The following is a 27,726-nucleotide window of genomic DNA, read 5'->3' on the forward strand; positions in this document are numbered from 1 at the left end:
CCGAAGGCCGAAGCAAGGCGTTGCTCAACAATTGGTGACATATGAGGGGTAATATGAGGATAAATGGAAGGGAAATGGCGAAATAGAACTCATTGATCAAAGACTGAGGATTGTTTGGAGAGGTTATGGTTAATTGCCCGATGTTTTGATTGGTTTGCAGCAAACTTGTGCTTTGTAGGGTATGTCATCTAACCTAACTAAGGGAAGCAACATTAATAGCAGCGAGTCCGGAGTTTGGAAGTGTCACATATATTAATACTACCAGTCATGAAGCTGTTCTATACAATAATATCCACTCTTCAAAAGTAAATTGGAAAGAATTGTTGCTGTCTCATTGAAGATGTTAGTAGGAGATGAGGTTGGACGAATGACCTTATGATAGATTGCATGATGAACTATCGTCATAGCTAATTGGTCAGACCAATTCGAGCAGCTCATCCGATTTAAAAAGATCAAACAATTTGACTATTCTTGATTAATTCTTGACCAATAAATACAATAAGGAATAGTCGTGCCAATGCATTTTAATGCATCTCAACAATGATTGTAGCTGGTTTTCCACATTAGGAAATCAGCAAAACTTTAGCTTGGTGGGGAAACGCAAGTGGTGCCAGAACATGACGGCGGCAGAAAAAAAAAAAGTTGGAGATGCGCAATCGGCTGATCTCGCAACTCGCCTCATGCCATTTCCCACCTCTTTGCGAAAATCTTTTCGCCCAAATCTTTTCGCCATTGACACTGCCGTAGCCAATTGCGCAGAGTCGGTCAGACACAGCTCGCAACCATGAAGAGAAAGGCGGAAAGCCATGCTTCTGGCAAAAAAGCCGGCAGCAAGAAGCCCAAGACCAGTGAGCTCTTCTCTCTCTCTAGCTTTCTCCTCCTCGTCGTCTTCTGCTGAATGCTAACCTGTGGGATGCAGCCATAAGCCCACAAGATGCGAAGAAGCGCTTTCGCAAGGGTCTTTTCGACGACTCCGTTCTAGAATCATACACGAACGAATATGCAGAGTCCTCGCCGTACAAACACGCTGTCATCCACGAGCTGGTCGATGACAAGCTGCTCCGGTCGGTTCGAAGCGAAATCCGCGACAATGTACAATTCACCCCCAAAGAGACGGATATCTACAAGATCCACCAGTCCGGCGATCTTGCCAACCTGGATGGCTTGGACGACGAGTCTCTGGCCAAGCTCCCCTCGCTGCTTTCTCTTCGCGATGCCATTTACTCCGAGACGTTCCGCAACTACGTCTCTGGCATCACCGGCTGCGGACCTCTGAGTGGCAAGAAGACGGACATGGCCATCAACATTTATACTCCCGGTTGCTACCTGCTCTGCCACGACGATGTCATTGGCAGCAGGCGAGTCAGCTACATTCTCTACCTGACCGATCCCGACACTCCTTGGAAGCCTGAATGGGGCGGCGCATTGCGTCTGTTCCCGATCCAGGAGATCAAGAACAAAGATGGCGAGATTGCCAAGACACCGCTCCCTGACGTGGTCAAGGTCATTCCTCCCGCCTGGAACCAGCTGAGCTTCTTCGCCGTCCAGCCTGGCGAGAGTTTCCACGACGTCGAAGAGGTGTACCACGCCGAGACAAAGGAGCAGCTGGAAAAGGAGGGTGGCCGCGTGCGCATGGCTATCAGCGGTTGGTTCCATATCCCCCAGATTGGAGAGGACGGATACATCGAGGGCGAGGAGGAGAGAAACGCAAAGAACAGCGGCCTCATGCAGCTCCAGGGCAATCCTGCTCAGTACGATGCGCCGCAGGCACAGCCTGTCAAGGTCGAGGATGCAAAGGGCAGCGAGGCCGAGTTTGAGGAAGCAGACTTGGAGTTTTTGCTGCAGTACATTGCGCCGACGTATCTGACGCCTGATACGTTGGAGCAAGTCTCGGAGCACTTTGAAGAGAACTCGAGCATCACGCTCGGAGACGTCTTGTCCAAGAAATTCTCCAAACGCTTACAGGATTACATCCAAGCACAAGAAAAGGCCACCCTTCCCGAGGAGAGCTCAGCCATTGAAAAGTCCACTTCATGGAAAGTGTCAAAACCGCCCCACAAGCACAGATATCTCTACCAACAGCCCTCTGCGTCAAGCAAATCTCGCAAATCGGCGGAAGAGTCACCGATTTCAGAGCTGCTGGATAAGCTCTTCCCAAGCCGTCAGTTCCGTAACTGGCTGCAAGTCGCAACAGGCTGCACCATTGAGAGCCACGACGTCATGGCCAGGCGATTCCGTCGTGGAATGGACTATACTCTTGCTACTGGCCACGACGGCAAGCCTCGTCTGGAGCTCAACCTGGGCCTCACCCCAACAACCGGCTGGGGAGACGCCGCCGACGACGAAGAAGAAGACGAAGAAGCCCAAGCTGAAAAGGAAGCCAAGACCATTGGAAAGAATAAGAAGAAGGGCAAGGGCAAGGCTAAGGCCGTGGAGGAGCCGGAAAAGGAGGTCGTCGAGGTTGGTGGTCATGAAGTGTACATGGCTGGCGACGACGACACCAACGAGGACGCGGCAGTGTACAAGTCTAGCGGAGACGACGACAACATCTTGTTCTTCCAGGCTGCGGCGTGGAATAAGATGACGCTCGTTTTGCGGGATAGCGGTGCCCTCAAGTTTGTAAAGTATGTGAGCAAGAAGGCCAATGGCGACAGGTGGGATATCTCAGGCGTGTTTGAAGTAGAGGAGCGAGAGGACGACGACGAGGATGAAGATGATGACGAAGAGGATGCAGAAGATGATGACGAGGACGAAGACGAAGACGAAGAGGTGTTTGAAGGGTTCTCGGATTAGAAAGCGTGGGCAAAATTATGACAAGTTAAGGATTTATGAAGCATCTATGCATGCTATAGAAATTGCATTTTTACATTTGGTTGATTTTCATAAGCCTCTGTATCAAGGCTGGGTATCTAAATATCTCATGTGCTTGTTCTCCGTGAATTGCGCCTTATCCATGACGGTAATAATAATACAAGTAAGTCTCCCTGTGTCCAAATAGACCCTGTCCCTTCAACTTTTAAGTCGGCGTCAAAGTCTCTGCAAATATATCTGATAATTCTGACCGCAAGATTTCTGTGATGCCTTGAGCTTCCTCGCTTCTCCCAGATTGCTTCAGATGGTTGACCGTATCGTGACCTAGAAACGCGATCCACGGTATTGTGCCCATGCCCGTGAACTTGGCCAGGTTCAATTTCTCGGGGCCCAGTGCCTGCACCAACTTGCGCAATCTCTTCTTGTCATTGAAGAACTGCAGGGCGGGAACGTGGTCGGGATGTGTTGGGTGATACAAATGCAGATGCGCAGTTTCTACCGGGAACGCCCGAGGGAGCCGTTCGGCTGTGGCCATATGTGCTTCGAACAGCTTTTCTGTTGGCATTGCCCTGCTGTATGCCTCTACAGTAGATAGCCAAGACACAGATCTCCATGGCTGAACGAGGAGTTTGGGGAGTGAAGGATTATGCTCAAAGAGCCGCTCTGCCTCAAGGATTGCCTGAATAGCCGCATCCAGGTTTCCGTAGTGAGACTGGCTCTTGATGCGGACAATCTGCGATAACAAAGAAGACGCACGAGCGATGCGCTGCTCTTCGGTGATGCCTGCGGACTCGTTCATGGTGCGTATGATCCATTCCCAGGCCACTCCCTCCAGCTCCTCAGCGACCAAGAACGGAACCAGTGCTCGAACAAAGGCCGGCTTGTCCAGGAACTGAAGGTCACCTTCCGCGCCGGATGATCGAAGCCACCGAACAACTCGGAGAGCCGTGTCCGAGGATGCGGTAGGGGAGTTTGCCTCCGCAGCAGCCTCCATCTGATGCCCCTTGGCCACCAAGCAGCCCGTGGCAGCCTTGAGCGTCATCATGCCCCTCGACACGGCATGGTCAAACACATCCATAGGGTCGCGATCCGACACCCACATCGCTTTCGGCAAGTGGGCGGCGTTTTGTTTGTTGCCGCTGTTGTCGTAGCTGAACAAAGGATTGGAGAGAATGGACTTCAGATGCAGAGTTGCGGCAGACCGGCGAGTCTGGAGCTCGGCATCCCCGGTCTTGGCGGGCACGGCGGCGCTGTCCGAGGACGAGCGGCCGTATTCGCGGTCTAGCTGGCTTCGAAAGGACGCCTTGAGGCCATCGAGCAGCTTCTGCGACTGCTGCTTGGAGATGGGCAGGGGTTCGTGATAGCCGGCGAAAAGCTTCCGGAGGGACTGCGCAGACTTGGTGGAGAACATGATGGGAGTTTGATCGGGGCGATTATTCCTTGGAAAATTAATTCAAATCGACCAAGTAGATTCGTACAAGTAGTATCCGTAAGCACTGCCCAGAAGGCAGGCTGAGCAAGGGAGACAAGCTGTGCGGTGAGCTGCAGGGAGGCTTCACTTGTCTCGAATTCGAGGCTGTTCCAATGAATCAAGCGATATGGATATCAAAAGGCAAGGCTACATTAGCCTCATCATGACATATGGCCGAGTCATGTGATACATGGGCTGAGACTGGCCCCCAATCGAGAGCTGCGGTGGAGCGTCTGGGCTCGCTAACTTGCAGTCTAAGGGCTGCTGGAAGGTACTTGTACGTGTACTCGTACAGCGACTTGCCACGTCTTGATGCTGGAGCCGTGGCTCTGTGCAAAGAGATGCGCTGGCGAGTACATGTACAGACACGGTGGCTCTTTGTCAGCCTGGGCATGCGTAAAATCGAGTTCCAAGTTGCATTCAATGACCGAAAATGTGCAGATGATTGGAAGCATTGACGGCTACTGTACATAGTAGTGGCAGTATCTGTACCTGTACTCGCACGCAAGATACTGCAGACCCAGGCTCTCTTACAGTAGCACCTGTTAGTACAGGTAAGGGTATCTCCTAGTGCAACTAACCGGTCCCTTAGTAATACTGGGCCATGGCGAGGCTGGATGAAAAGGGAAAGACAAGGCGTGCGAAGCATATGGCTGTCTCTTGTAGCTGGGCCAATTGAAAAGCCTCAGACTCATTGCCGGCAGGCCATGCAAACATTGTCTAGGTCTCACCTGTGCCCTGCCTCGCTATTCCAAGACACAATGGGCTCGCAACGGCCCAACTCTATCGAAGCTTGGGAGTGGAGGGCTGCCGAGCACAGTGTCGCCCGCACGGCCTGACAGGACTAGCCGCAAAGTTTAAGTGTGCGGGCGTCAGCTGCATCTTACGAGTCCCTGTGGGAAGCAGCACTGTGCAGATTCACTCGGCACAAGGTGCCTGTGCCAGTCGGGGTGCCCTTGCGCACGATCTGCGATTTCCAGCTCCAAGTACACAGTGCTGACAGACAGTGCGAGAGGGAGAGACACAGTAAGCCTCCATTGCCCCAGACTATTGGAAGTCGGGTGTCTTCAATGCCAGTTAGAGTTGGCGTCCATCAGCGTCAATTCAGGCGATAGAGACGAAAACAAAATAGACTGGATGCACATCAATTTCTCCGTATCATTAGGTGATCAATCACGTCAGTCAATTTGTACCTGTACATGTTACTGCATCCCGCCAAGATGACTCGACTAAGCCGTGCACGCAGCCTCGTGCTGGCCGGTGGGTGGTGGGCGACGGATCAGGCAGCGGCCAGAGCCTGCTCCTAGCCCTACCGAGCGCTGGACAGCTCGCCTACCGCCCAACTTGCCCCTCCTTTGGGGCTCCTTTGGGGGGGCGCCTTGGGCGGCTTTGGCGCTGGATCTGGCACTGTGTTGCACCGAAACAGGTACCTGCTGCTGGGCTTTCAACGCGGTCAAGGGGGGCGTCACCAGGCGCTCAAGCCAAAAAACCTTCGTGACCAGCCTTTCGTCTGCTTCCGGGCAAAACCTCGTGCCCTCCACCTTTTGACCTCCCTTTGCCACAACACCACGCACTCTCAGCATCTACGGCTCTCTCCTGAGTACGCTCGGCTCTGTTCTCTTCGTTGTTGTTTTTTTCTCCTTCTCTCCATCTTTTCTTCTATCATCTCTCTGCTCGTTGCACCGCTCTGCAGAGGCCATCTGACGGGCCACTGCACAATTGCCACTTCCTTCCCATCTCCACATACCACACCTAATCAGCTTCCCATGTCTGAGGTCATCTCACGGCCATCTGCCTCACGCGGCAGAGGCTCCGGTCGAGGCGGCAGAGGGGGTTTCGCCGGTCGAGGCGGCCGTAGGGCCAATGGCGATAAGTTGGATCACAAGACCGCCGACGACAACTTGGGCACCTTTGAGGATGAGGGGGAGTTTGCCGAGCTTCGACAGCAGTATGGCGGCAAGACCTCTGTGATTCGCGAAATGTTCCCCGACTGGTCTGAGGCCGATATCCTCTATGCTCTCAAGGAGACAAACGGCGATGAGACTGAGGCCGTGACACGAATGGCTGATGGTACGTTTTGGGAGACAAATTTTGCTGCTTGCTTCCCCCCCCCCCCCCAAGATGTTTCCCTTTCCCTTTGCTGCCTGGAAATCAAAAAGCTCGCATACAGCAGCTCAATCTCAGAGCAGCAGCTGATTTCACACGCTCGTAGCGGCTCAATTCCATGTTCAATTGCTAATGCCGATTTTTTTCTTCCCTTTCTAGGCACCATCTCCCAGTGGGGCGAAGTCTCCAAGACGAAGAAGACCGCTCGCACCAAGGCCAAGGACACATCCTCCGCACCCGTCAACACTGACTTGCCAGCCGGCGCTCGAACTGCTCGTGGTGGACGTAATGCTTCCGACGCAACTCGTGGCCGAGGCAGAGCTACCGACAGGGGTGGCCGTGGTGGACGTGCTCGATCGACTCATCCCACCAACGGATCTCGAACCAAGGAAAACCAGCCGCTGTCTGTGCCTACCGAAGAATCCTCCGCATACAAAGACGACACGGCCAACGGCCTCGAAGAGAAGCCCGTTTCTGTTGAAAAGGCCATCCCCGCCGAGCCCGTGAAGCCCGTTGCTCCCCAAGTCAAGACCTGGGCTAGCATGCTTCGGCAGTCGACAGCTCCCAAGGTTGTGCCGGCACTTCCAAAGGAAATCCCTGCCCCCAAGCCCGCCGAACCCGTAGAACCCGAACCCGTCCCCGAAATCGCCCCTGTTGAACCTGAACCTGCCAAGCCCGAACCCGAGGCGGAGCTCGAGGCCACTCCCGTTGTTGAGCAGGCCACTCCTGTTGTCCCCGCTGCCGCCGTCGAACCAGTTGCCGAAATACAGCCCTCTCAAGATGAGCTCACCGAGACCAATCTCGAACAGGTTGTTGATGTCTCTCAGCCACCCGCGACAGACACTGCTGCAAGCACTGCTGCTGACTCTTGGGACCCCCGACAGAGCCCTCCCAGCGCCAATGCCACTCCTCTTTCAGCCGCTCAGCAACAGCATCAAGCTCAGAGAACCGCCACCAGCGGTTATGCTGCTACTGCTTTGAAAGCTACCACAGAGAAGGCTGCCCCCCGCACTCCCAGCTTCCAGCGACGAGTTCTCGACCAAGAAGAGGCCGTCCGCATGCCTGGCAACCGCGAGGTGGATCGCGCTGCCGTGCAGTTCGGTGCCTTTAACCTCGAAGATGACGAAGATATCGATGGCGAGCGTGAGGAGGCAGAGACTCGAGCTCAACCCCCAGCCGACTCGCCCGTTGCCGTTCCTAGAACCTCTCTTCCTCCGGCTTCTTCTCAACCCGTTGCCGTACCGGAAACCTATGCTCCTAAACCCACGACTGCTCCTCCTCCTGGAATGACACCTATTGGTATGCAAATCTCTACCCCCCTTCTGTTTGAGTTGAAGGTTTCTTTCCCCTCTCTTGTCCTGGTTTCTGTATTTAAACTTTGTTTCCTTTGATCCTAATCATCCACGTAGCCGCTGCCGCCACCTCAATTCAAGCACCTATCCCCTTCCAGCGTATGTTTCATTTGAGGTTCAAGGTGGTTGCGAGTGTTTACTAACAATTTTCTCTTTCAGCTGCTCAACAGCCTATCCCCAACGCTCAACAATTCGGTCGATTCGGTCAGGCCGGTCCTCAGGACATCTCGGCAGCTCAGCAGAAGCCGCTGGATCCTTTCAACCAGGGCGCCCCCGCATCTCAACCGCCGTTCGATAACTTCGCGGCTCAAACTTCTCAGCCTCCCGCACAGCAGCCCGGTGCAGCCTTCACCTCGGCACCTAGCGACTACTCAGCCTACTACACCGCAAACCCTCAGGACCGAAACCCATACGCCTTTTACGGCCAGCACTTTGGCCAGCAGGGAGCACACGCTCAACCGGAGGGTGTTTCCTCGCAACAGCGGCCCTTTGGAGGCTACAACGCCTCTCAAACCGATAACCTGAGCCAGTACCCGCAGAGCGCTACTGGCCATAACCAGCCAAGATTTGGCGGCAGCAACGAGAACCAGAACAGCGGCCACTCCACCCCCAACCCCGTCACTCAGGCTCAGCAGCAGCAGCAGCCACAGCAGCAGGGAGTCCCTGGTTCTCAGCCTCAGGCTCACGGGCAATACCCCGGATATAGCCACCCATACTACAGCAACCCCTACTACCACCAATATTACTCTGCTGGATACGGCCAAGGAGGATTCGGGCCGTATGGCAAGGGTGGCATGTATGGACAGCCTTATGGCAATGCTCCGTATGACCACACCTCTTCACCCGGAACGTTTGGCCCCTCGTCCCTCCACAGAGAGAGCCCTCTTGGCTCCGGCCTTGGCGATTACGGCCGCGCTGGCTCTGGCCAGGCAGCCAGCCAGCCTGGCCTAGGAGGAAGCAGCTTCGGTTCCACCCACGACAGCTTCTCCCGCGGCGCCTCATCCTTCCAGTCCCAAGGACAGTCCTTCAGCAGCCAGACACAGCCAAGCACCGGATCTTCGGCCGATGATCTGAAGCCGTTTGGCGAGGCCAAGACCTCGTCTGGCCCCTCGCCCTCTCTTCCTCGACCTGGCTCTGCCACGAACACGGCACCCGGTGGACAAAGCGGCAGCCTCCCGCCTCCCCAGACGTCCCAGATGGGCGGTGCCTATGGTGGCTACCCGAGCCACCTGCAAGGCCACGGCCTTCATGGTAGCGGTGCATACGGCATGGGCGCCGGTGCCGGTGGCAACCAGCACAGCACCCCCTATGGCTCTTACGGCCAGGGCGGATTCGGCAGCGGAGCCTACTACAGCGCCGGACAGCAGCAACAGCAGCAAGGCCAACAGCAGCAGCAACGCGGCGGCTGGGGCGGAAACTACCATTAGTGGGGTAGATGCCGTGAAGGGAAACGACGAGGGCGATATCGCCGTGAGCGGGATGGGATCGCGCTCGTCATGAATCCAAGATTCGCGAAGGGGATGTGAATTTCCCCCACCCCCATCATTTTTCTTATTTTTACTCTTTTTTTTTTTTTTTTACTTACCCTTGTTCTTTATTACAAATGGACTTGTGTATGTGCGCGTGCCACTACACTAAACGCCTTATGAGAGGTTGATTTCGAGGTACGGGAGAGGGAACAGGGCAGCACCTACATGTGTGCCCCTCATGCAACTAAGGATCGGGAATGGAGGCGGAGAGAAAGAAAGGAAGTCTTGCTCAAGTCTCTTACTCGTTGATGCAAACGTGTACGATTGTTTCTTTTAATTTCATTTTTTCGAGAATCACCTAGAAGAAAGCAGGGTGGGCGGCTTGGGCAAAATGGAAAGAAAGGGCTACGAGGATGGATGGGGAGCACGGATTTGTTTGATTGTCGTTCCCGCTCATTTGTTCCCCCTTGGGGACTCTCGAGGGCAACCGAAAAAAATTGACTGGTTTTGTTGTGATTTGACGCATGGGTCTCATTCACTTTTTTTTGGGAGGCCTTTTTTTTTCTTTTTTTCCCGCCTGGGTATATTAAGTCGGCGGTGGTTTTACGGATAGGGCAGGTCATTGAAGAAGCAAATCACCATGGGAGGGGATTGAGATGCTTAAGTGGACACGGCGAATAGGCAGTCAACAAAAAAATGCAAACGTTTGATGAGTGCACGAACAAGATATGCGTTCCAATGGCAAGCAGCCAGGGGTTTTTTTGTGATGTTTTGTTTTGTCTTGATTTTGCCGTAGATCGGTGTCATGTGCAGACTTGCTGAACAAGATATGCCAGCCAGCAGAATGAGCGACAATCCGCGATTTTGGTATGGAGACGGGCAGGAGAATACGGCCGAGGTGGATGGATTGATGCAGTGCCCAGTTGGTTGCGCGCGTAGTGAAGGCCCGATGACTCTTGGGGGATCAAGACAAAATAAGGACAGCTCGGAAGCTGAGTTGCATTGCTAGCTGCTAGCTTATTCTTGAGAGAGAGCCGACGGATAGATGTATGTAATGTTGATGCAGTTTGTTTGTGTCAGTCATTGAAGCTGATAAGACGCCGGTAGTGTCTTTACCCGAATTGTTGGAGTTGAAGCAACGTTTATGTAGAGCTTCACTAAAATGCGGCCCCTTGGCTTTTACTAACTTGGGAATAATACCGATCTGACCATCTGCCGATTCTAGCAGTTAAACTTACGAGTTGTAAGAGAGAGGAGGGGTCACCCTTGTATCATTCTTTTTTTATCTTACCGGCATGAAAAGTCGGGGAAGCTGGAGTCCGTATGTATCTGTATAATGTCCTATTTGCCGTGTTTGTTTTCCAAGGTTTTGGATGGCCGGGAGCCGGGGGTTGTATGCCTTGCGGGCCTTGTGCTTGGCCTGTGGAGAGAAGATGGTAGATGGGGATTTACCTCTGTACACGTAAAGCAATACGGCATATCGCTGCGCTTGGCCCGGTCCGAGATTGTGGGATCTTTCACGTATGCAGATGGGTCGTAGTGACAAGGTTCTCTTTTTTTGTCCTGGTCCTGGGGAGTTGATGTCATATGATGTAGGAATGATATATGAAGAGTGTCATTTCTCCTTTTTTTTTATTCCCCGTTTGAACCTTGGATTGGTGTTTGCATTTTTGGTGCAGCACGCAATACGCTTGGGATACTTCGTATGGGGGCCGCCGTTTGCAATTGATCCCGCCGAGAGATTTTTTCTTTCTTTATCTTCCCTCCCCTGTGTATGCCCACGGACTTATCAGGAAGCAAGAGGGGAGAAGATAAGCTGGATTGTCTTTCTTAATTGAGATTCAATCTTTTATTCTTCCCTTCCTTACATCTTGGTGCCTCCTATTTTGTTCAATTGACAGCCGCCCACCGGGGGTAACACTCAAACCGGCGCCGGATCTTCTAAACATTTTTCACGTTGTTTTTTTTAGGGGCTCCGGTTCCGCTCCGCTCCCGCGCCGACGGCAGGAACGACGCAGGTCTCGGTGACACATGGCGGCTCTTGCCAAAGAATTGGGGATGAAGGCGGGGGTGGAAAAGGACGAAGATGAAGAAGTGAAATCTTCATCTTCAATTACAATTCGATCAATCGGCGATGGTGATGATGGGGATATTGAGGACGACAAACAGGCGGTAGTTGCGACGAGTCGGCGTGTATCGTCGAGTTTGAGCAGAGAAGGAGAAGATGAACGAGATGGAGAGGGAAATGGAGATGAGCCAAAGAATGATGCTGATCATCATGTCTTGACGCTATCGAGGGCACGATGCATTGCGCTGGTGGCCACTGTCACGGGCGCTGCGTTTCTCAATGTAAGTCAAAGGGATGAAGCCTGCATTGATGACAAACTCTATACTCTGTCAACTCTAGCATCTCAACTCTACAACTTACACTATCTATGCCATCAATGACTGACTAAATCATCATAGACCCTCTCCCTCCAAAGCGTCGTCATTATCCTCCCCACCATCGGTCGCCATCTTTCCATCCCCGAGAGTCGACAGCAATGGATCGTCTCCTCCTACTCGCTCACCTTTGGCTGCTTCCTGTTGTTCTGGGGCCGCGTCGCCGACTTGTACGGGAAGCGCCTCATCTTCGTGCTGGGTTCCATCTGGGTGACGGCGGTCATGGCTGCGAATCCGTTTGTGCCCAATGAGATTGGGTTCAACTTATTCCGAGGTCTTCACGGCTTGGTAAGGGTTTTCCGCATTCCTTTTTGTACTTTGATCATAGCTAATCATCTCCTGTAACTCAAGGGGGCTGCTGCCAATGTGCCCACTGCGATTGGCATCTTGGGTGTCACGTTTCCTCCAGGCAAGGCGAAAAACTATGCCTTTGTTGCATACGGTATGAATACTTATCACTCATTCTTTGTAGTATGCTTGTATGAGCTGTACTGACCTTCTTCATTCATCTCTCAGGCGCCGGTGCCCCTCTCGGAAGCGTCTTTGGAAACATACTGTCCGGCTTCATCGCCGAGTACTCCGACTGGAAATGGGTCTTCGGCACTCTCGCCATCATGGGCGCCGTCGTTTCGATCTGTGGCATCCTTTTCATACCTGCTCCTCCACCGTCAGCATCCAATTCGAACAGAAAAGGCCCGGCTTCAATTGACTGGATCGGTGCTACGCTCGTTACTGTTGGCCTCCTTGCTCTCATGTTTGCTCTTACCGAGGGCAACGTTGTAGGGTGGAATACTCCCTGGGTCCCCGTCCTCATCGTCGTTTCTGTACTCATCATCGCTGCCTTTGCCGTCTGGCAGTGGTATTTGGAACGCAGATTAACGTCCGCTGTTCAAGCCGAATTGGATGCTAGTATTGTCGAACAAGGAGATGCCGTCTCGTCACCATCGGATTCCCGCCGCCCTTTGCCGCCAGCTTCGTCTCTCACTCCGCCGCTAATCAAAATCTCCATATTCCGCAACCTCCAATTCAGCGCTGTAATGGTCATCATGTGCGTCTTTTTCGCCTCCTTCAACAACTATCTCATCTACGCCACCTACTACTTTCAAGAATTCCAGGGTCTATCGCCCCTACAAACTATGCTGCGGTTTATCCCAACAGGCGTGGGCGGTGCTACCGTTGCCATCATCGTTTCTCAGATCCTCGACCGCGTGCCCACCGTCTTCATCCTCATAACCGGCAACCTCTCGGTCTCAATTGCATGTCTCCTGTATGCTGTGCCTATCCCCCCGACGACTTCGTACTTCGCTTGGGGCCTTCCTGCTATGGTCCTCTCCGTCGTTGGCGCAGACACTACGTGGCCATGCCTCACTCTCTTCACCTCACGTGCTCTCCCGAGAGAACATCAAGCCGTCGGCGGTGCGCTCATCAACGCCGTTGGACAATTTGGTCGATCTATCGGCCTCGCGCTCAGCACGGCAACTCAAACCGCCGTCATGGCCAACGCCCGTGGTGTTCCTGTCAAGGATGTCGGCAGCATAAAGGCGTGGGAACCGGAATCTCTCAAAGGCCTGCGTGCGGCTTCGTGGATGAATTTCGCCTTGGGAGTTGCGTCTCTGGTCGTCGTCTTGATAGCCTTTCCAACGCTGGAGATTGTGGGCAAGGCGGAGCCTACGCCAACCAAGAAGCAGAGCGAAGGGGTTATTCGCAATACGAGGAGCGAAAAGCAGGAGGAGGCTGGCGACTCTGAACGTAACAGAGCATGAGTCCCTTTTTATTTCACGTTCTTTTATTTTCTCTCTCTAACCATTTTTCGCATTTTGCATATTAGAATGACGACTTAGAGCCTTAAGAGCATCGCGATGAGACATGAGATATTTATTCATTGGAGTAAACAGATGCATTTACGATTAGAATGACTTTGTATATATGAAAAGAAATAAGAAATTCTTTAATATGCGTCTATGCAGTAGTATCTATTATGATGCCTTATTTGCTGGTATCGTCCCCCTTGTTTCCAACTCTACTCCTCTGGGTATCATGCTGTATCATAAAGGAGCGTAAAAAAAAATCAATGGAGAATGAGCGACCAGGACAAATGAAATCTTTCTCCCCCCAAACCCAATGAATTTGCTCAAACCGGTGAAAAAAAAAAAAACGCCCAAATTACTGCAAAGAAATCTTCCATCTCCCTTTACTCCCCCCTCTTCACTGCCTTCTGGAGATGTCAATTTCGATTTGGTCGAAAATGTCGTCTTCATCCTCCTCCTCCTCCCCGTCAAGATCCAGCTCATCGTGATCCCTCGCCATCTTCGCAAGTTTCTTCTTCACAACAGGATCCTGCTCCATCTCCTGCCACAGCTCAAGATCCCACTCCTCGACATTGTCGCCGAGCCGCTTCTTCTGCCAGGGCGGCCAGTGCCACAGGCCGGCGACGAGCATGGCGCGCTTGGCCGCCTTGAAGAGCAGCTCAATCATGCCCATGAAGGAGAGGACGATGAAGACGGTGGACCACCACACGGCGTCGGCGCCCCAGAGCTTGGTGAAGGTGTGGCGGATGTCGTAGACGCCGGAGGGGGTGGCTCCGTAGACGCCGTCGAGGAAGGCTAGCCATGCGAACCAGCCGGCTGTGGTGACGAAGAAGCAGGCCATTACTACGGCGGATTTGTAGTGGGTTTCAAAGATGCTGCTCGATTGTTAGCTTTGTTTTCTTGTTTTGGTGATATATGTAGGTAGAGAGGAAAAGACAACACTTACAATAGCTTCCAGTTGATCCACAAGACACCGACCGTAAACACGAGGGATCCAATGGCATATAGGTTTTCATCTTTGGGCGCAGGTGACACCCATCCGTAGCCAGCCCAGATGCCGTTCCAGGTAATCACGCCTTCAATGGCAGCGAGCACCATCCATCGCATGTACTTCCAAAAGTTGAGCCCCATGTTGCGCTGGCCGTAGATGTAGAGCTCAGGTATAGCCAGCAGTGTTTCCGCGGAGAGATCCTGTTCCCAAATACCCATGCAAATCGTGCACAAGCTGGTAAACAGCGTATTGAAGACAGTCAAACTAGCCGATTGGTAGAGTGAAGTGCCGGTATAGCCATTGTATCGCTGATACTGCGCCGCCGGGAGGTAAAAGAACATTTCTTTCCAAAACGTGCAGATGATAAACTTGGCAGTACGGATATAGTTCCATCTTCCATGGACGAGAAGCAGCCTCTGCAAGAAGCGAAACTGCGCAATGGCGTAATCTGCCACTCGGGCGGCCTGGAGTCCCTCTTTTCCTGAAATACCAATACCGACGTGACTGGCCTGAATCATGGCGAGATCGTTGGCACCGTCTCCAATTGCAAGTGTAAGACCTCGACGATTCTTGCCTCTGTACTTCTTAAGTTTACCCCGGACAGTTTGAACCAAAAGAGCCTTTTGGGCAGGTGATGCGCGGCAGCAAATGACTGAATCTACCTTGAGCATGATGGCAAAGAACTGCACCGAAAGGGCTTCCGATTTTTCAACAACAGCCAGGGTTTGACCATCTATGACGACGACACTGTGGATTGAGCCGGCGTGCAAATCTTCAGCCATGGCCGAGAGCTGCGTCTTGAGAGATCCCTTTGTGACGTCCAAGATGTACAGGTCGGAGCCTGGGCGGCAAATACGAGCGGAATGAGCAATATTGATGGCCGTTTCTCGCTTGTCTCCTGTCAACATCCAGATCTTGATGTTGGCCCGTCTCAGCCTGTCGATAGTTTCTGGCACGCCCTTCTGCAGCTTGTCCTCGATCGCGCTGCCACCAACGAGCTCAAAGGCTTGTTCAATCATCTCACCGGCGGCTTCGATTTTGTCCTGTCGATCGGTAAGACTGGTTGTGGCATCGTCGTAAAGCTTCTTCCAGGACCTGTATTCTTGTTCCGAGACGAATTTCTGGGCAAACAGAAGAGTTCGGAGACCCTCAGTTGCGAAATCATCTAGATGCTTGAAACACTTTGTAAACACCTCAGATTCGTCAAAAATCCCAGAGTCTTCCAAAAACGAGAGACGAGGATCCAGTGGCGGCGGTGCGTGAGGAGACATCGGGCCGAGAAGATGGCGATTTGAAATATCAAATGAAGCTCCGCGTGAATTCACATTGAAGGATGGGCGTGGTCGTTCCTCGGATCGACGAGTAAGCTTGTTCAGTTCGAAAGACTTGCTTCGGTTCATTGACGGCCGGTGTACACTTCGTTCCCTAGTAATGGTAGGATTACGACGAACACTGAAACTAGGCCGTCCACCAAAGCTGTTTCGGGGCTCGAGCTGCTCGCTGCGGCGGAATCTTTCGTGCTCAAGATCAGCGCTCTGGCGAACCTCGGTTGCTTTTTGCATGGCAAGCGAGGACAGCCTCAGGCGAGGCAGGATGGCTGAGTCGGCGCCCTTGCAAATGACTGAGATGCGACCATCGGGATATCGGACGACAATGGACATCCTCTTGCGGGCACTGCTAAATTCGACAATGTCCAGGATATCATACTTTAAGCGCTCAACACTCCCATCGGTCTGAGTCACTTGAACCGTGATTTGTTTCGAATTTCGTTGAACAACCGAATATCCCATTTCTTGAGCGGCCCTTACCAAAGCGAGTTCATCCGGAGAGGCAGCTTGAAAGTCCATTTTCCCGTCCTTATTTTCTGGCAAGCATGAGTGGCATAGTGCCATGGCAAGCAGATACTCCTTTGTTTTCCTGGTAAAAGCTGAATGGGGCCGCGATTTCATGTACTCGAGCAAGTCTGTGGTGTTGACATCAGGCTGAACATGGTCTGGTCGGCCCGTTGATCGCCATTGAGATGAAGATCGCCTTCCTCCCATTGACGGCCTTGGAGACATTGGTGTGTCCATAGCCTCAGGGCCATCCTCGTGAATTACAACAGAGAGGCGGTCCCTCCGATACACCGAAGGGGACCGGCTTGGGAATTCAGGCTCCTTAACAATCGACGAAGCACTATCAGACCCATCCACCTGTGGCTGAGGCTCCAAATCCATCTCATGAAGCCAGACAGTACCAGCAACGCTGATTTTGCGGAACTTCATGACATTGTCCGTGAGTGTGCCCGTTTTGTCTGAAAAGATGTAACCGACCTGGCCCAGGTTCTCGAGGATAGTGTTTGTGTTGCATCGTGCTGGTGTATCCGACTCCTCGTCGTACATGTCGATATCCGAATTCAAAAGAAGCAACTGTCCAATCTTGACGATTTCCAGACTTACATATAACGATAGAGGAATAACATTGTTGAACATGATGATAAAGGCGATGATAATCTCATGGAAGGGAACACTAGCATCGTTCAAGTACCAGGAATGTCGCTCGGTACTTTTTTGCCAGCGAATATAGCCCATTGACACCCCAACGGAAAGGATGACGACGTAGAAAGCGAGTGTGATGACAATTCGGTTCACCACTCTCTCCAGAGCAGGCTTCTTCGCCTTTGGGTGCCTGTTTGAGTTCATGCGTAGCTTACACTCCTCTCCGGTGTTGAGAACGATTCCGATGGCACACGTTGTGTTACGAAGTACGCTGCCACGATACACTATTTCGTTAAGTGTCAAAGGCATCGCTTTTTCGTTGACAGTGACTTTTCCATTAAAGTTGAAGAGATCCGGATTTGGGTCCTCGGCAACGAATTCGGCAGCACACTTGGCAATGCCCTCGATGGTGTCACATCCCTCGAGCGCGTGGCACACTTGCTTGCTCTTGAGGTTCGTCTCGCCATCAAGTGCCATAGTATCAACGTAAGCCAGGTTGTTTTCACCATCGCTGTAGAGAAGCGCAATATCGGCGGGTACAGGCTCGTCGCGCGCAAGTCGAATAACATCTCCAACTTTGATATCGGCCCATCTCGTCGGCACCCATCGAACACCTTGGAACTCTTCGTCGGGAACAGGCAGAGGCTCGCTAGTCGTTTTCGTATGGAAAGGGTTATATCGATCCAGAAAGTGCGCTGGCCTAGACTTGCCAGTGTACTTGTCCTCCTTACCGAGTATCGTCGCAAAGTTTGCGTTTTCAACCTTGTCCAGCCGGTGTCTTCGATAGTCGTCGTAGCCTTCCTTAAACATGGTCAAGCAAACGAAGAACAGGAGAGGAAGAATCGTCGTGTAGGAACCGGTCGTCGAGAGGCCAGGAATCTGCAGCCAGCTAATTAGGTACAGAAGCAGAAGAAATAGAGTGATAGGCAGAACATACCATTTGAGGAATTCCAACGCAGAGGAAATAAAAGTTACCGACACGGGTAAACTGGAAGAAGAGCTGCTTGGGAACAAAATTCCACAGAGTATAGCGAGAAGTGCGAATGCTGTTGGAAATGTACGCCTGCCCGCGCCGAGTATCGATCAAGGGCTCGTCATTGTCGAGTCGCAAGGGTATCTTCCTGCCATCCTTTGAGGCGGCCAGCTGGCCTCGCTTCAAGATGGGCTCGACGACGGCCTTCTGATAGACCGAATTGGCGACATGGCGAACGCGCTGGACGACGGAGGTCTTGGTAGGAGGAATTGCAGCCTCGGCGCAGCTTCGAGGGTATTCGGCGACGCTGCTGGCCTCGTTGGACGGGGATTGTTTTAGCCCATCGGCCATGATGGCGCGATGTGATTAAAGAGATCGTGGTCAGTCCCCAGGAAACCTCCTTTTCCACCCCAGATAAATCGATAAGCGAGAGGAAGGTTTGCGACGCTAGAACCCGACTCAGTCGACACAAGCAACAGCTGATGTTCTCATGCCGAGAAAATGCCCGGCTTGCGACTTGCGGATCGGGTCACGCAACGGCGTGGTCTGAGCGACGGCTAAAAAAGAAAGTGGACGCAAAATTCAACACAAGCAACAGCAGCAACAGCAAGGGCGTGCTGTGTGCTGGGTGTAATATTATAACGAGGTGAACCTGAACGGCACGCTGTAAACAATTCCTTAAACGACTGACGAACGGCACAAATGCTAAAGGCAAAGCAAAAGGCCAAATTAGGAGCGATCAAGCGTTTGACGCGGTTAACGAGTGAGGTGGATTTTTTCCGATACGGCCAGCGTCGTCGCAATACGAAGAACGACAACAATGAATGCACCACGACACCATCTCTTGGTGATGGGCTCGTCTTGGTGGCAACTTGGAAAAGGCTAGCGGTCGGGCTACTGTACTCGTACAAGGGGGCTGACCAAGTTACCGGACGCAAGCAGAGACGGCCAGCAGGTTACTGGACGACGTGCCGCTAGCACTGCTAGACTAGCAAGCCACAGGTACTAGCATCCACTGTAAAGGCCCGGCTGGTGGTTGCAGTAGCGTCACAGGCCCTTCTGAAGGAATTTCCACCACGTGGGGCGCTGGGGGGTTTATTGGACGGGCCTTTTGTGACGGCGTCATGCAAGTTGAGATTTCTGGGGGCTATGCAAGAATTGACTCGGAGGGAGACCATTTAGAGGCACCAGACAGCAGTAGTTTTCCCGCGATAGGTTGATTCGATGTTAGTCCTGCAGCATAGGTGTGAGTGTTGTATCTATGTATTATGACCCAAACTATACATCATCGATTTGGACACGAATAGCCTCGACGAGAGTTATCTGTAAGGTTTGCACCATGGGAAACTCCGTGCCGCCTCTTATTTCGTATCGGCCCTCGGGTTCGCTGACGCGTAACCTTCTCCATTAGCCATAATCAGAAGTTGTCCGTGTCTCCATAGCCCAACGTCAAACCATGTCTCGTTCCCCACAAGTCTTATGTGTCAGAAACAACCGCCACGCAACATACCAGAGGAGATCCGGGAATAAACACATGGCGATGAAATAACGAGCGTTACGGAGTATTTTATCCAGTATACTCCGTACGGGGTAATTGATCTGCACACTTCCAAGTACCTGGCGATCCAACGTACAATTACTGTGCAGCCTCACTCCGTCGTCGTGGCAAGTATTACCCAACACTGTCTCAGCTTCACCGTGTGATCCAGATTTTGTCTGAGCATGCCATAATATGTTCCACCATTATAATTACTTATCCATTGCCCATTACGTGTACCAACAAAAGACATCAAATTAGAACAGGTAGGCCGCCGTTTCCAGAAAAATCACGGCCGTGACGTCACCCGTTAGACAGTATCAAAACGGAATGGCGAAGAATTGGCCTGCATGCCGCTTTCGGCGTTCATCAAGGTTCTCTTCCGCCTGGGCTACGATGCACGCAAACAGCCGACCGGGAGAGAAATCACTAGATATATAAACCTTCATCCGCATATTTGTTCCAAACATTGTGGATACTATTATGATCTATACAACCTAGAATATCTGTTGCTATAACTAAAAGAAACCCACTGCCGGATCGATCAAGACGAAAGAATCTGCCCATTCCGAAATTCAAAACCCACTATTGTTTCCCTTACTACCATCTAGTAAGAGAGATAATTCGTTTGCCGTTCTCAAATCTCTAAGTAAAAGCATCAGACAGCGCAAAAGCAGATAGCCAGTTCAGCTAGCTCTGCCCGGAGGCGGGTTTTCTTGCCCCAGCAACAGTATAAAAATTTCCATTGTACAACGGCCGTAAGAAAGCAACAAAACAAAACAGATCGGCGGTGTGCCCCCAAGCATATATGATATCGTTTGCCCCAAGACGCGAAGACTCCGCTCACACTTGGACTTGCGGAATGTTTTCCATCTTGCCACCCTCCTCGAGCCATTCTTTCTTTATCAAAGTATCGCGGTAGGCGAAGAGGAACTTGTAAGCCGTCTTGACCGTTCCATCGCTCACGCCAGTTTGCTTAGCGATAGGAGCAGAGGGCCGTGGCTCTCCCATAAGGTGGCAGGCCATGTAGATGCAAGCAGCAGCAACGGACAGCGGTGATCGGCCGGCCAGAGCAGAGATGTCGGTAGCCTGCTCTGCGAGATCTCGAGAGATTTTGGATATCTTTTGCTGGTTCTTGAAACCAAGCTGAGACACATAACGACCGCAGAGATCCTCAGCGCCAACAGACGTGTTTTCGTAGTTGGTGACGGTGTTCAATCCAGTAGCGCCCTCGCCTTCGGTGTCTTGGATCTTTTGCAGGAAGTTCTGTAATTGCTTAAAGACTCTGCCAACCTCCTTCTTACTAACGCTAGTAAGGTTGAAGATTTCCCTAAACGTTCGAGGCACGTTGTTTTGTCGACATGCGATGAAGATGCACCCAGCAATGACAGCCTCCTGGGGTTTGCCCTTCATGAACTTGTGCTTGTCAACAAGCTTGAAGATGTGCTTAGCCGCATTGGAGACATTTGCTCCCATATTGATAGTCTCGCAAAGCGCAACAATCTCCTTGTATGCCTGCATCAGACCCTTCTGAGCCTTGTCTGCGTTGGCGTTGTTTTGGGTACGGGACAGGGCCTTGTGAGCCTTGGATTCGGAAAAGGCGACAGTCGTGGCCAAATGCTGACCCTCGACGAATTCATCCTGAGGTCCACCGACACGGCTTGGATCATCACCTCCTTGGTCGTCATTGGCAAACGTACGCCACTCAGACCGAGTATCGATGATGCGAGTGCCAACGACGACACCGCAGCTTTGGCAGACCATGTCTCCGCTGGAAAACTCCTCGATCAGGTTCGGGGGGTATTCTTTGCAGTCGGGGCAGCAAAGCACATTGTTCAGGTCTTCTTGGAACCCGGCGCCATTTGCAGCACCAGCTCCATTGGCATTTGCGCTCGGCAGCGGCGGAGGAAACATTTTGGACTTGTAGGCCCTCGGCTGGTAGATGTTGGTGATCTCGTCAAAGACTTTTCGTGCTCTCTTCGCTTCCTTTCTTCGACGCCGCAGCTGCTGCCTCTTCTTCTCTACTGTGATTCTTACGGGGGAGTTTGTTTTGAAAAAGGATCCTCTAATCCAGAGTTGATCGTTGAGGACTTGGACAAAGAGCGGTGAATGCAGTTTGACGGTCGCGAGCCTCGTTGGCTTGAGAGTGAGAGAGAAATTGACGGTAGCCTCCGACTTGACAGCAGAAGCTTTTGTCGCCGGTGGCTAGAGAGAATATATTCTTCTCTTCGTCCTTATTTGGGGATTTTTTCTTCTTATTTTTATTATTTTTTTTCTTCGTTCGAGGCGCTAGACGCGGCGAACACCGTCCCTTTCCTGAGGACCTGCTGATGGCAAGGAAGCAACAAAAAGCGCGACGGTTTTTTCTTCTTTTCTTTTTTAACTATGGAAAGGGGACCTTTTCTTCGGCCCAAAAACACCCTGTAGCGCTCGTGCCGTCGGGTGATGGAGCGAAAAAAAAAAAAAAAAGGACGTGAAACTTGGATGCGTAAACAAATGGACTCTGCCGGCCGACCTTTCGGAACCAGTGAAGGCGTCTGAGGTTGTATCGACCGAAAAAACTCAGAGCATCGATTAGTCGGCAGAAGAAGCGGCTGAATTTGCTCCTATCAATAGGCTTTGAAGGGCAGTGAGCGTGGTGAGGGAGCGTGGTCCAGCTTCTGGCGGCGAGAGAGTGCGAGAAAAAGAGGTTGTTTGGGAGGAGAAAGATTTGAATGAGCGGCTAGGTGACGAAGGCGTTGTATTGTAGGTCAGGCTGGAGCAAACTTTCCGCCTGGTTGATCAGGTAGCCAGGGAACCTTCTGGAGGGTGACTCAGCGCAATTATTATGTAATACCGTGTAAAGTCAAAAGATTTTGTAGTTCATACGGAGCGACTCTGCCTTGCCATATAAACGGGAAAATATTATTCCAGACGTGGGGGAATGGCCGACCCCCCAATGACCGCATAAAGCAGCCCGTATTTGGGGCAATTGGATGAGCCCGCAGGAGAGCTATCGCGGGGCCTTGATATCACGAGAGCTTCTTCAACATTGTTCTTCCATATTGCCTTAGCATAAAGACAAACATGGCTCCTAAAACGCTCATTGCGCCGTCAATCCTGTCGGCTGACTTTGCACAGCTCGGTGCAGAGTGCGCCCGCACCATTGAGCAGGGTGCCGATTGGCTGCACGTTGATATCATGTTAGTTGTGATGCAGATACCCGATGTCGAATCACAGCACCATTATCTGTGCTTCGCCAAGTTCTAGGCTGACAACAAGTATACAGGGACGGCCATTTCGTACCAAACATCACATTCGGAGCTCCCGTTGTGGCAAAGGTCCGACCGCACGTCGAGAAGCCGGCGCAACCCGCCGGTCGAGGGACATTCGACTGCCACATGATGATTGCAGAGGTACATCAGATCCCGTTTCCGCATTGACGTATACACAAACTACTCTCCCTGGAAAGAATGGGAATTTCATTGGCTTTCAAGCTGACACTTTACGTCAAACCAATAGCCTAAGAAATGGGTCAAGGAATTCAAGAACGCCGGCTGTGACCTCTACTGCTTCCATTACGAGGCTGCCTTTTCCTCTGCCGCAGAGTCTCCTGAACAAACGACCGATAAGAAGACCAACCCCAAGGAGCTGATCCGATATATCCACGACCAGGGACTGCTTGCAGGCATTGCCATTAAGCCTGACACATCCGTCGACGTGCTTTGGGACATTCTCGAGACCTCGGATCCCAAGGAAAGACCTGATGTAAGCTCTATTGCGCACAGCTCTTCTATACGGCCTGCTACAGGCTGAAATGTGGCAACTGAAAGCTAATTTGTATGGCAATGAAGATGGTTCTAGTCATGACAGTCTACCCCGGCTTTGGAGGACAGAAATTCATGGCCTCGGAGCTGCCCAAGGTGCAGGAGCTGCGAAAGCGATACCCCGAGCTGAACATTGAGGTTGACGGAGGACTCGGCCCCAGCACCATTGACCAGGCCGCCGACGCGGGAGCCAATGTCATTGTTGCAGGCAGCGCCGTCTTTGGAGCCAAGGACCCGGCCGAGGTCATTTCGCTGCTGCGGAGGTCCGTCGACACCAAGGGAGGCAAGTTGTAAGTGGGGAGAGAGTTGGATATAGACCAAATAGCTGCATGAAATAGAAATAGCGATTGCTTCCTCATGTTTAAGCCGTCGACAACAATTCAGTCGTGCATGTCTCGGCTATTTTACACGTGAACTTAGGCGTATCGAAGTAATGTCTCGGATCCCAATGGATAGAACTGCCTACCTAGGTACCAACTACCTACGTCAAGTGTGTAGAAGCGATCTTGTGTGGGTACCGAAATCGGCCAATGGCCAGCCACACTTGACCCATGGGAAGAGCCAATCCGCAGTTCTGGTGCTGAGTCATAGCAAAATGGCAACGTCCTTCTCCATTGAGTCTCTTGCTGTGACGCAGATGCGGAATAGTGTGGGTGGTTCAACATTTATCCCATGTGTCAACGGACATAAGACTTGTCTCTGCATCACTCTTCATTCCTTTCATTTCATTTCACTGCATCAGTGCCTGCGCTTAGACTCATCTCATTTTCATCTTTTATCAATCTTCACCCCCCCGCCAATCAAAATCCTTCGCAATGGCCTCAAGCGCAGGCACAGGCCAAGAAGGCCTTCCACCAGTCAACCTCAAGCCCTTGTTGACCAAGCTCTGGCCGACTGACAATGAAGTCACTCCCGATGAGATCGCAGAGGCAATCTCCCATTTCTTCACAAACCAGGTGACCGAGGCTCAGACCGCGTCTCTCCTCATGGCGCTCCACTTCACCAAGCTCGACTTCAAGGCCGATGTCTTGGAGCGCTGCGCCTATGTCATGCGAAAAGCTGCGGCACCGATCCCGGTCAAGGACCTACAGAGTGTCATCCAGGCGCGGGGAAGAAAAGAGGGCACGTATCAAGGCGGCTTGGTAAGATTATTTACAATTCCGATTAAATATTATTAGTTGGGGGACATTGAGTCCTATATACTTTGAAAAAGAAAAATTATGTTCTAACTATTTTCAAAACGCAGTGCGATATTGTCGGCACTGGAGGTGATTCACACGACACCTTCAATGTCAGCACAACTTCATCCATTCTTGCCTCGTCGCTGCTTCTGGTTTCCAAGCACGGTAACAAGGCCAGCACGTCAAAATCGGGCAGTGCTGACATGGTCAACTGCATGAAGCCTCGGCCGCCCATTATCAGCGCCGTCAAGCCCGACACCCTGGTCAAGGTCTACTCCAACACAAACTACAGCTTCCTCTTTGCGCCAGTTTTCCACACCGGCATGCGCTATGTGGCGCCTATCCGAAAGCAGCTCCCCTGGAGGACAATTTTCAACAACCTAGGTCCATTGGCTAATCCAGTCGAAGATGTACTGGAGGCTCGGGTCATCGGTGTTGGAAGACGGGATCTTGGTCCGGCCTTTGCTGAAGCCCTGAGGGTTGCCGGGTGCAAAAAGGCACTGATTGTCTGCGGAGAGGAGGAGTTGGATGAAATTAGCTGTGCAGGCAACTCGCTATGCTGGATGTTGAAAGAGAAATCCCCTGGAGGCGAGTCCGAAGTCGAACATTTCAAAGTCCACCCCAACGACTTTGGCATCACCCCCCACGCCCTAAAAGACGTGTCTTCTGGAAAGGAGCCAGAGGAGAATGCCGAGATTCTAGCTCGCATCTTGCAAAACCAACTTCCCCTGGATGATCCGGTGGTCGAATTCGTGTTAATCAATACTGCGGCCCTTCTTGTGGCATCTGGCATCTGTGAGGCGGATACCAGCGACATGGGCCATGGCGATGATGGGAATGTCATTAAAGAACGAGGCCCTGGCGGCCAACGTTGGAAGGAAGGTGTACGAAGAGCCAAGTGGGCCATCACAAGTGGTGAGGCCTGGAGACAGTGGCAAGCATTTGTCGAGGTTACCAACGAGATTGGTGCCTGAGTGCTCTGCAGGGCAGTGCGAGAAAAGCTTTCTTTTTTTCCGTAGAATCTCATTGGCTTGGAGATATGTGTAAAACCAAGAGAAAATATCTGTTCATGTCCTTTGACTCGATGGCGATCGTTTTAAGAGGCCGTCCACGAATGTTGTAGTTGATGAGGAGAGCGTGTGTCTCGTCTAACATCGTACTTCATAGGCAGCGATCTATTAGATTTGACAGAAACAACTGAATTTGGCCGACTCATGGGTGGTTCTGAGCGCCGGTCGAGCTCAGACGTGATAAGGCTGAGGTGGGCTCGAGTGGGCGGACCATTGGCCAGACGATATTCTCCGTTGGAGCCATTGGAGCCGGTAGAATCCTTTCGCTCGGGTGCTATAGCTGGATGAAGGTCGAGCGAAAGGGATTGGTTCTCGTGTAGCCTCGCTTCCCACTCCTTCCAGTCAGCCTTGAGGCCGATCAGTGATTCCTCATCTCGCGATTCCTCATCTCGCGACGGAGGAGGATGGGGTTCCTGAGTTTCCGGTGTGGTCTCTGCAACAGCTGCTGCAGAGGTTTCTGTAGGTGTTTCTGTGGCGGCTTCTGTGATGGCTTCCTCCAACGGATGAGAGACTGGACGGTATAAGAAATGAGAGGCGGTGCGATCCAGCGGATGAGGCGCGGTATACACCGAGCTTGAGTCCATATTCAACGTCATCATAGTGTTCAACGTCATCATAGAGCTTCGCGTCGCCAGCGATTTCCGAATCATGGCCTGCCTCTGGGCGTCGTCCACCTCGGAAACAGTCGACATGATGCTTTTCCTGTAAGACTCTCGGTTGTTGTTCGTGGTGGCAGTTGTGCTCCTGTTCCTCAGTTGGCTGTACTTTTGACCTTTGCGATGTCTAATCACCAGAAACACAATGACCCCAACAGTGCAAGTTAGGCCGACGACAACGCCGACGATGATGTATATCATGGTTGTCTTTGGCAGCTCGCGCCGCGATAGTGTCGTAGGCTTGTCCATGGCGACGGCCATCTGTAAGACCCGAACGATCAAGTTTTAGACGCTGCGTACCTGAATTGGATGAAAAGAGAGCACGGGGAGAGGCAAAATTTCCACAAAGTTCCGGAGCGCCGTATATATGAGTTACGCTCGCACCAACAGAGAGTTTATCAAAAAACGGGTCGCAATTCGTATCGTGGTGGTACCAGTTACTGTAGCGCATTTCGCAAACGAGCCACATTCAAATTTACAGACCCCGTAACGCCATGGTCATGGTGTAACGCATGTCATTCCCAGCCTGCCGGCGGCTCTTCGATCGACGGATCGCCTTTGGGGGCCTTGCCTTGGGTGGGCGCCTGCTTGCACAGCCCTCGAAAAGAAACGGTTTTATTATGTCAAAGAGTTGCGTCTCGCTCGCGGGCGAGGCTGGCGGGAACACCTCCAGTTTTGAAGTAACAGAACGGGCAAGCATCTGCGAGCATTTGCGTCACTGACGGTGAGACTAAACCGCTTTGTGCACTGGGTGATATTGGCATAGCAACAGCGCGCGACAGTATTAATAGAAACGGGACTGCCAGGCCAGGGGGGAGGGCAAAGGGAAAAAAGACGCCAGGCCAGGCCACTACGGGGACAGTTGCAGGTCCGGGCCAGAAGGGGGCGGATGCGACGTTTGACGGGCTTTTGCGCATCTTGATCATCCCACAGCCAAGTGGGGACCGCCCTGAGTTGCTGAGCAGCAGGATGGATCCCTGTTGGCTTCTTTCTCTGTATGCTGTGGGCTGCTCTGTGCTGCTGCTGCTGCTGCTGCTGCTGCTGCTGAGAACTGAGAGAACTACGACGATATCAGTAAGCACTGCGGCCGGGGATGGTGGTTGCGAGAAGCCTGTTTGGGAATCGCCTCGACTAGAAGAGCGAATAGCCGGCAGCCTGCGAGGCGTCCGTGTCACCAGAAGCGTCGAGCTTAGCCTCTGGGACAGGGCCAAGCGTCACATCAGCAACGGCGGATGCAACACACTGTGTGGCCGTGCTCGCAGAGAGGCTTGATTTGGAATACCCCGGGCTAAAAGGCTCGCATATCGTTGCGTTGGCTGACAGAAGTTGTTAATTTGGGGTCGAGATACCGTCGACAATGGAACTTGAAGTTTAAAGAAAGAAGATGCCAAGAGGGCATTGAGGCCGGAAATCAATAGCTCAGGCTTTGTTTACTTCGTCCGGCGGCAATACTTTGTACGAAGTACCTCGTATCACCAGAACGGGCTCCATCAAGGTCAATATTTCCTCTCTTAGCAATTACGTTATCAACAAGAGTATTTACTAGCCCACAAGCAGCTACAAGCAAACCGCTATA

The 27,726-nt window shown here is 52.1% G+C and overlaps 11 protein-coding genes across 11 annotated transcripts; 6 read left to right on the forward strand and 5 right to left on the reverse strand.

The window, feature by feature from the left end:
* Positions 1–784: 784 nt before the first annotated feature.
* Positions 785–2,793, forward strand: M431DRAFT_86440 (hypothetical protein; the record flags this gene model as incomplete). The annotated part of the gene is made up of 2 exons (XM_024923680.1): positions 785–848; positions 920–2,793. The coding sequence occupies 2 exons, from the start codon at positions 785–787 to the stop codon at positions 2,791–2,793; spliced, it is 1,938 nt and encodes a 645-aa protein (XP_024773763.1).
* Positions 2,794–2,911: 118 nt separating this feature from the next.
* M431DRAFT_509093 (hypothetical protein) lies at positions 2,912–3,901 on the reverse strand. The gene has a single exon (XM_024919231.1). It carries the CDS (start codon positions 3,887–3,889, stop codon positions 3,017–3,019), a length of 873 nt encoding a protein of 290 aa, XP_024773764.1. The 5' UTR covers positions 3,890–3,901; the 3' UTR covers positions 2,912–3,016.
* Positions 3,902–5,419: 1,518 nt separating this feature from the next.
* M431DRAFT_449814 (hypothetical protein) lies at positions 5,420–6,005 on the reverse strand. Its single transcript, XM_024915254.1, has one exon. It carries the CDS (start codon positions 5,863–5,865, stop codon positions 5,512–5,514), a length of 354 nt encoding a protein of 117 aa, XP_024773765.1. The 5' UTR covers positions 5,866–6,005; the 3' UTR covers positions 5,420–5,511.
* A 43-nt stretch (positions 6,006–6,048) lies between these two features.
* On the forward strand, positions 6,049–9,167 carry M431DRAFT_6331 (hypothetical protein; the record flags this gene model as incomplete). The annotated part of the gene is made up of 4 exons (XM_024921637.1): positions 6,049–6,352; positions 6,548–7,687; positions 7,798–7,839; positions 7,900–9,167. The coding sequence occupies 4 exons, from the start codon at positions 6,049–6,051 to the stop codon at positions 9,165–9,167; spliced, it is 2,754 nt and encodes a 917-aa protein (XP_024773766.1).
* A 2,100-nt stretch (positions 9,168–11,267) lies between these two features.
* Positions 11,268–13,414, forward strand: M431DRAFT_87430 (hypothetical protein; the record flags this gene model as incomplete). Its single annotated transcript, XM_024923798.1, has 4 exons — positions 11,268–11,558; positions 11,676–11,939; positions 12,003–12,093; positions 12,168–13,414. 4 exons carry the CDS (start codon positions 11,268–11,270, stop codon positions 13,412–13,414), a joined length of 1,893 nt encoding a protein of 630 aa, XP_024773767.1.
* Positions 13,415–13,856: 442 nt separating this feature from the next.
* Positions 13,857–18,251, reverse strand: M431DRAFT_496043 (hypothetical protein; the record flags this gene model as incomplete). The annotated part of the gene is made up of 3 exons (XM_024917447.1): positions 13,857–14,334; positions 14,406–17,806; positions 17,865–18,251. The coding sequence occupies 3 exons, from the start codon at positions 18,249–18,251 to the stop codon at positions 13,857–13,859; spliced, it is 4,266 nt and encodes a 1,421-aa protein (XP_024773768.1).
* A 2,029-nt stretch (positions 18,252–20,280) lies between these two features.
* Positions 20,281–21,351, reverse strand: M431DRAFT_482917 (hypothetical protein; the record flags this gene model as incomplete). Its single annotated transcript, XM_024916080.1, has 1 exon — positions 20,281–21,351. The coding sequence occupies one exon, from the start codon at positions 21,349–21,351 to the stop codon at positions 20,281–20,283; it is 1,071 nt and encodes a 356-aa protein (XP_024773769.1).
* Positions 21,352–22,503: 1,152 nt separating this feature from the next.
* On the forward strand, positions 22,504–23,537 carry M431DRAFT_88110 (hypothetical protein; the record flags this gene model as incomplete). The annotated part of the gene is made up of 4 exons (XM_024923873.1): positions 22,504–22,619; positions 22,706–22,832; positions 22,939–23,184; positions 23,271–23,537. The coding sequence occupies 4 exons, from the start codon at positions 22,504–22,506 to the stop codon at positions 23,535–23,537; spliced, it is 756 nt and encodes a 251-aa protein (XP_024773770.1).
* A 521-nt stretch (positions 23,538–24,058) lies between these two features.
* On the forward strand, positions 24,059–25,398 carry M431DRAFT_86697 (hypothetical protein; the record flags this gene model as incomplete). Its single annotated transcript, XM_024923709.1, has 2 exons — positions 24,059–24,385; positions 24,490–25,398. The coding sequence occupies 2 exons, from the start codon at positions 24,059–24,061 to the stop codon at positions 25,396–25,398; spliced, it is 1,236 nt and encodes a 411-aa protein (XP_024773771.1).
* A 122-nt stretch (positions 25,399–25,520) lies between these two features.
* Positions 25,521–26,399, reverse strand: M431DRAFT_88073 (hypothetical protein; the record flags this gene model as incomplete). The annotated part of the gene is made up of 2 exons (XM_024923863.1): positions 25,521–25,927; positions 26,012–26,399. The coding sequence occupies 2 exons, from the start codon at positions 26,397–26,399 to the stop codon at positions 25,521–25,523; spliced, it is 795 nt and encodes a 264-aa protein (XP_024773772.1).
* A 460-nt stretch (positions 26,400–26,859) lies between these two features.
* On the forward strand, positions 26,860–27,589 carry M431DRAFT_509101 (hypothetical protein). Its single transcript, XM_024919232.1, has one exon. It carries the CDS (start codon positions 27,120–27,122, stop codon positions 27,420–27,422), a length of 303 nt encoding a protein of 100 aa, XP_024773773.1. The 5' UTR covers positions 26,860–27,119; the 3' UTR covers positions 27,423–27,589.
* The last annotated feature ends 137 nt before the right edge of the window (positions 27,590–27,726 follow it).

Source organism: Trichoderma harzianum (assembly GCF_003025095.1).
Source record: "Trichoderma harzianum CBS 226.95 unplaced genomic scaffold M431scaffold_7, whole genome shotgun sequence".
NCBI lineage: Eukaryota > Fungi > Ascomycota > Sordariomycetes > Hypocreales > Hypocreaceae > Trichoderma > Trichoderma harzianum.

Bases quoted from the DNA above. Each gene is read 5' to 3' on its own strand.
- M431DRAFT_509093 (XM_024919231.1), bottom strand. From the start codon at position 3,889: ATGGATGTGTTTGACCATGCCGTGTCGAGGGGCATGATGACGCTCAAG.
- M431DRAFT_449814 (XM_024915254.1), bottom strand. From the start codon at position 5,865: ATGCTGAGAGTGCGTGGTGTTGTGGCAAAGGGAGGTCAAAAGGTGGAG.
- M431DRAFT_509101 (XM_024919232.1), top strand. From the start codon at position 27,120: ATGGATCCCTGTTGGCTTCTTTCTCTGTATGCTGTGGGCTGCTCTGTG.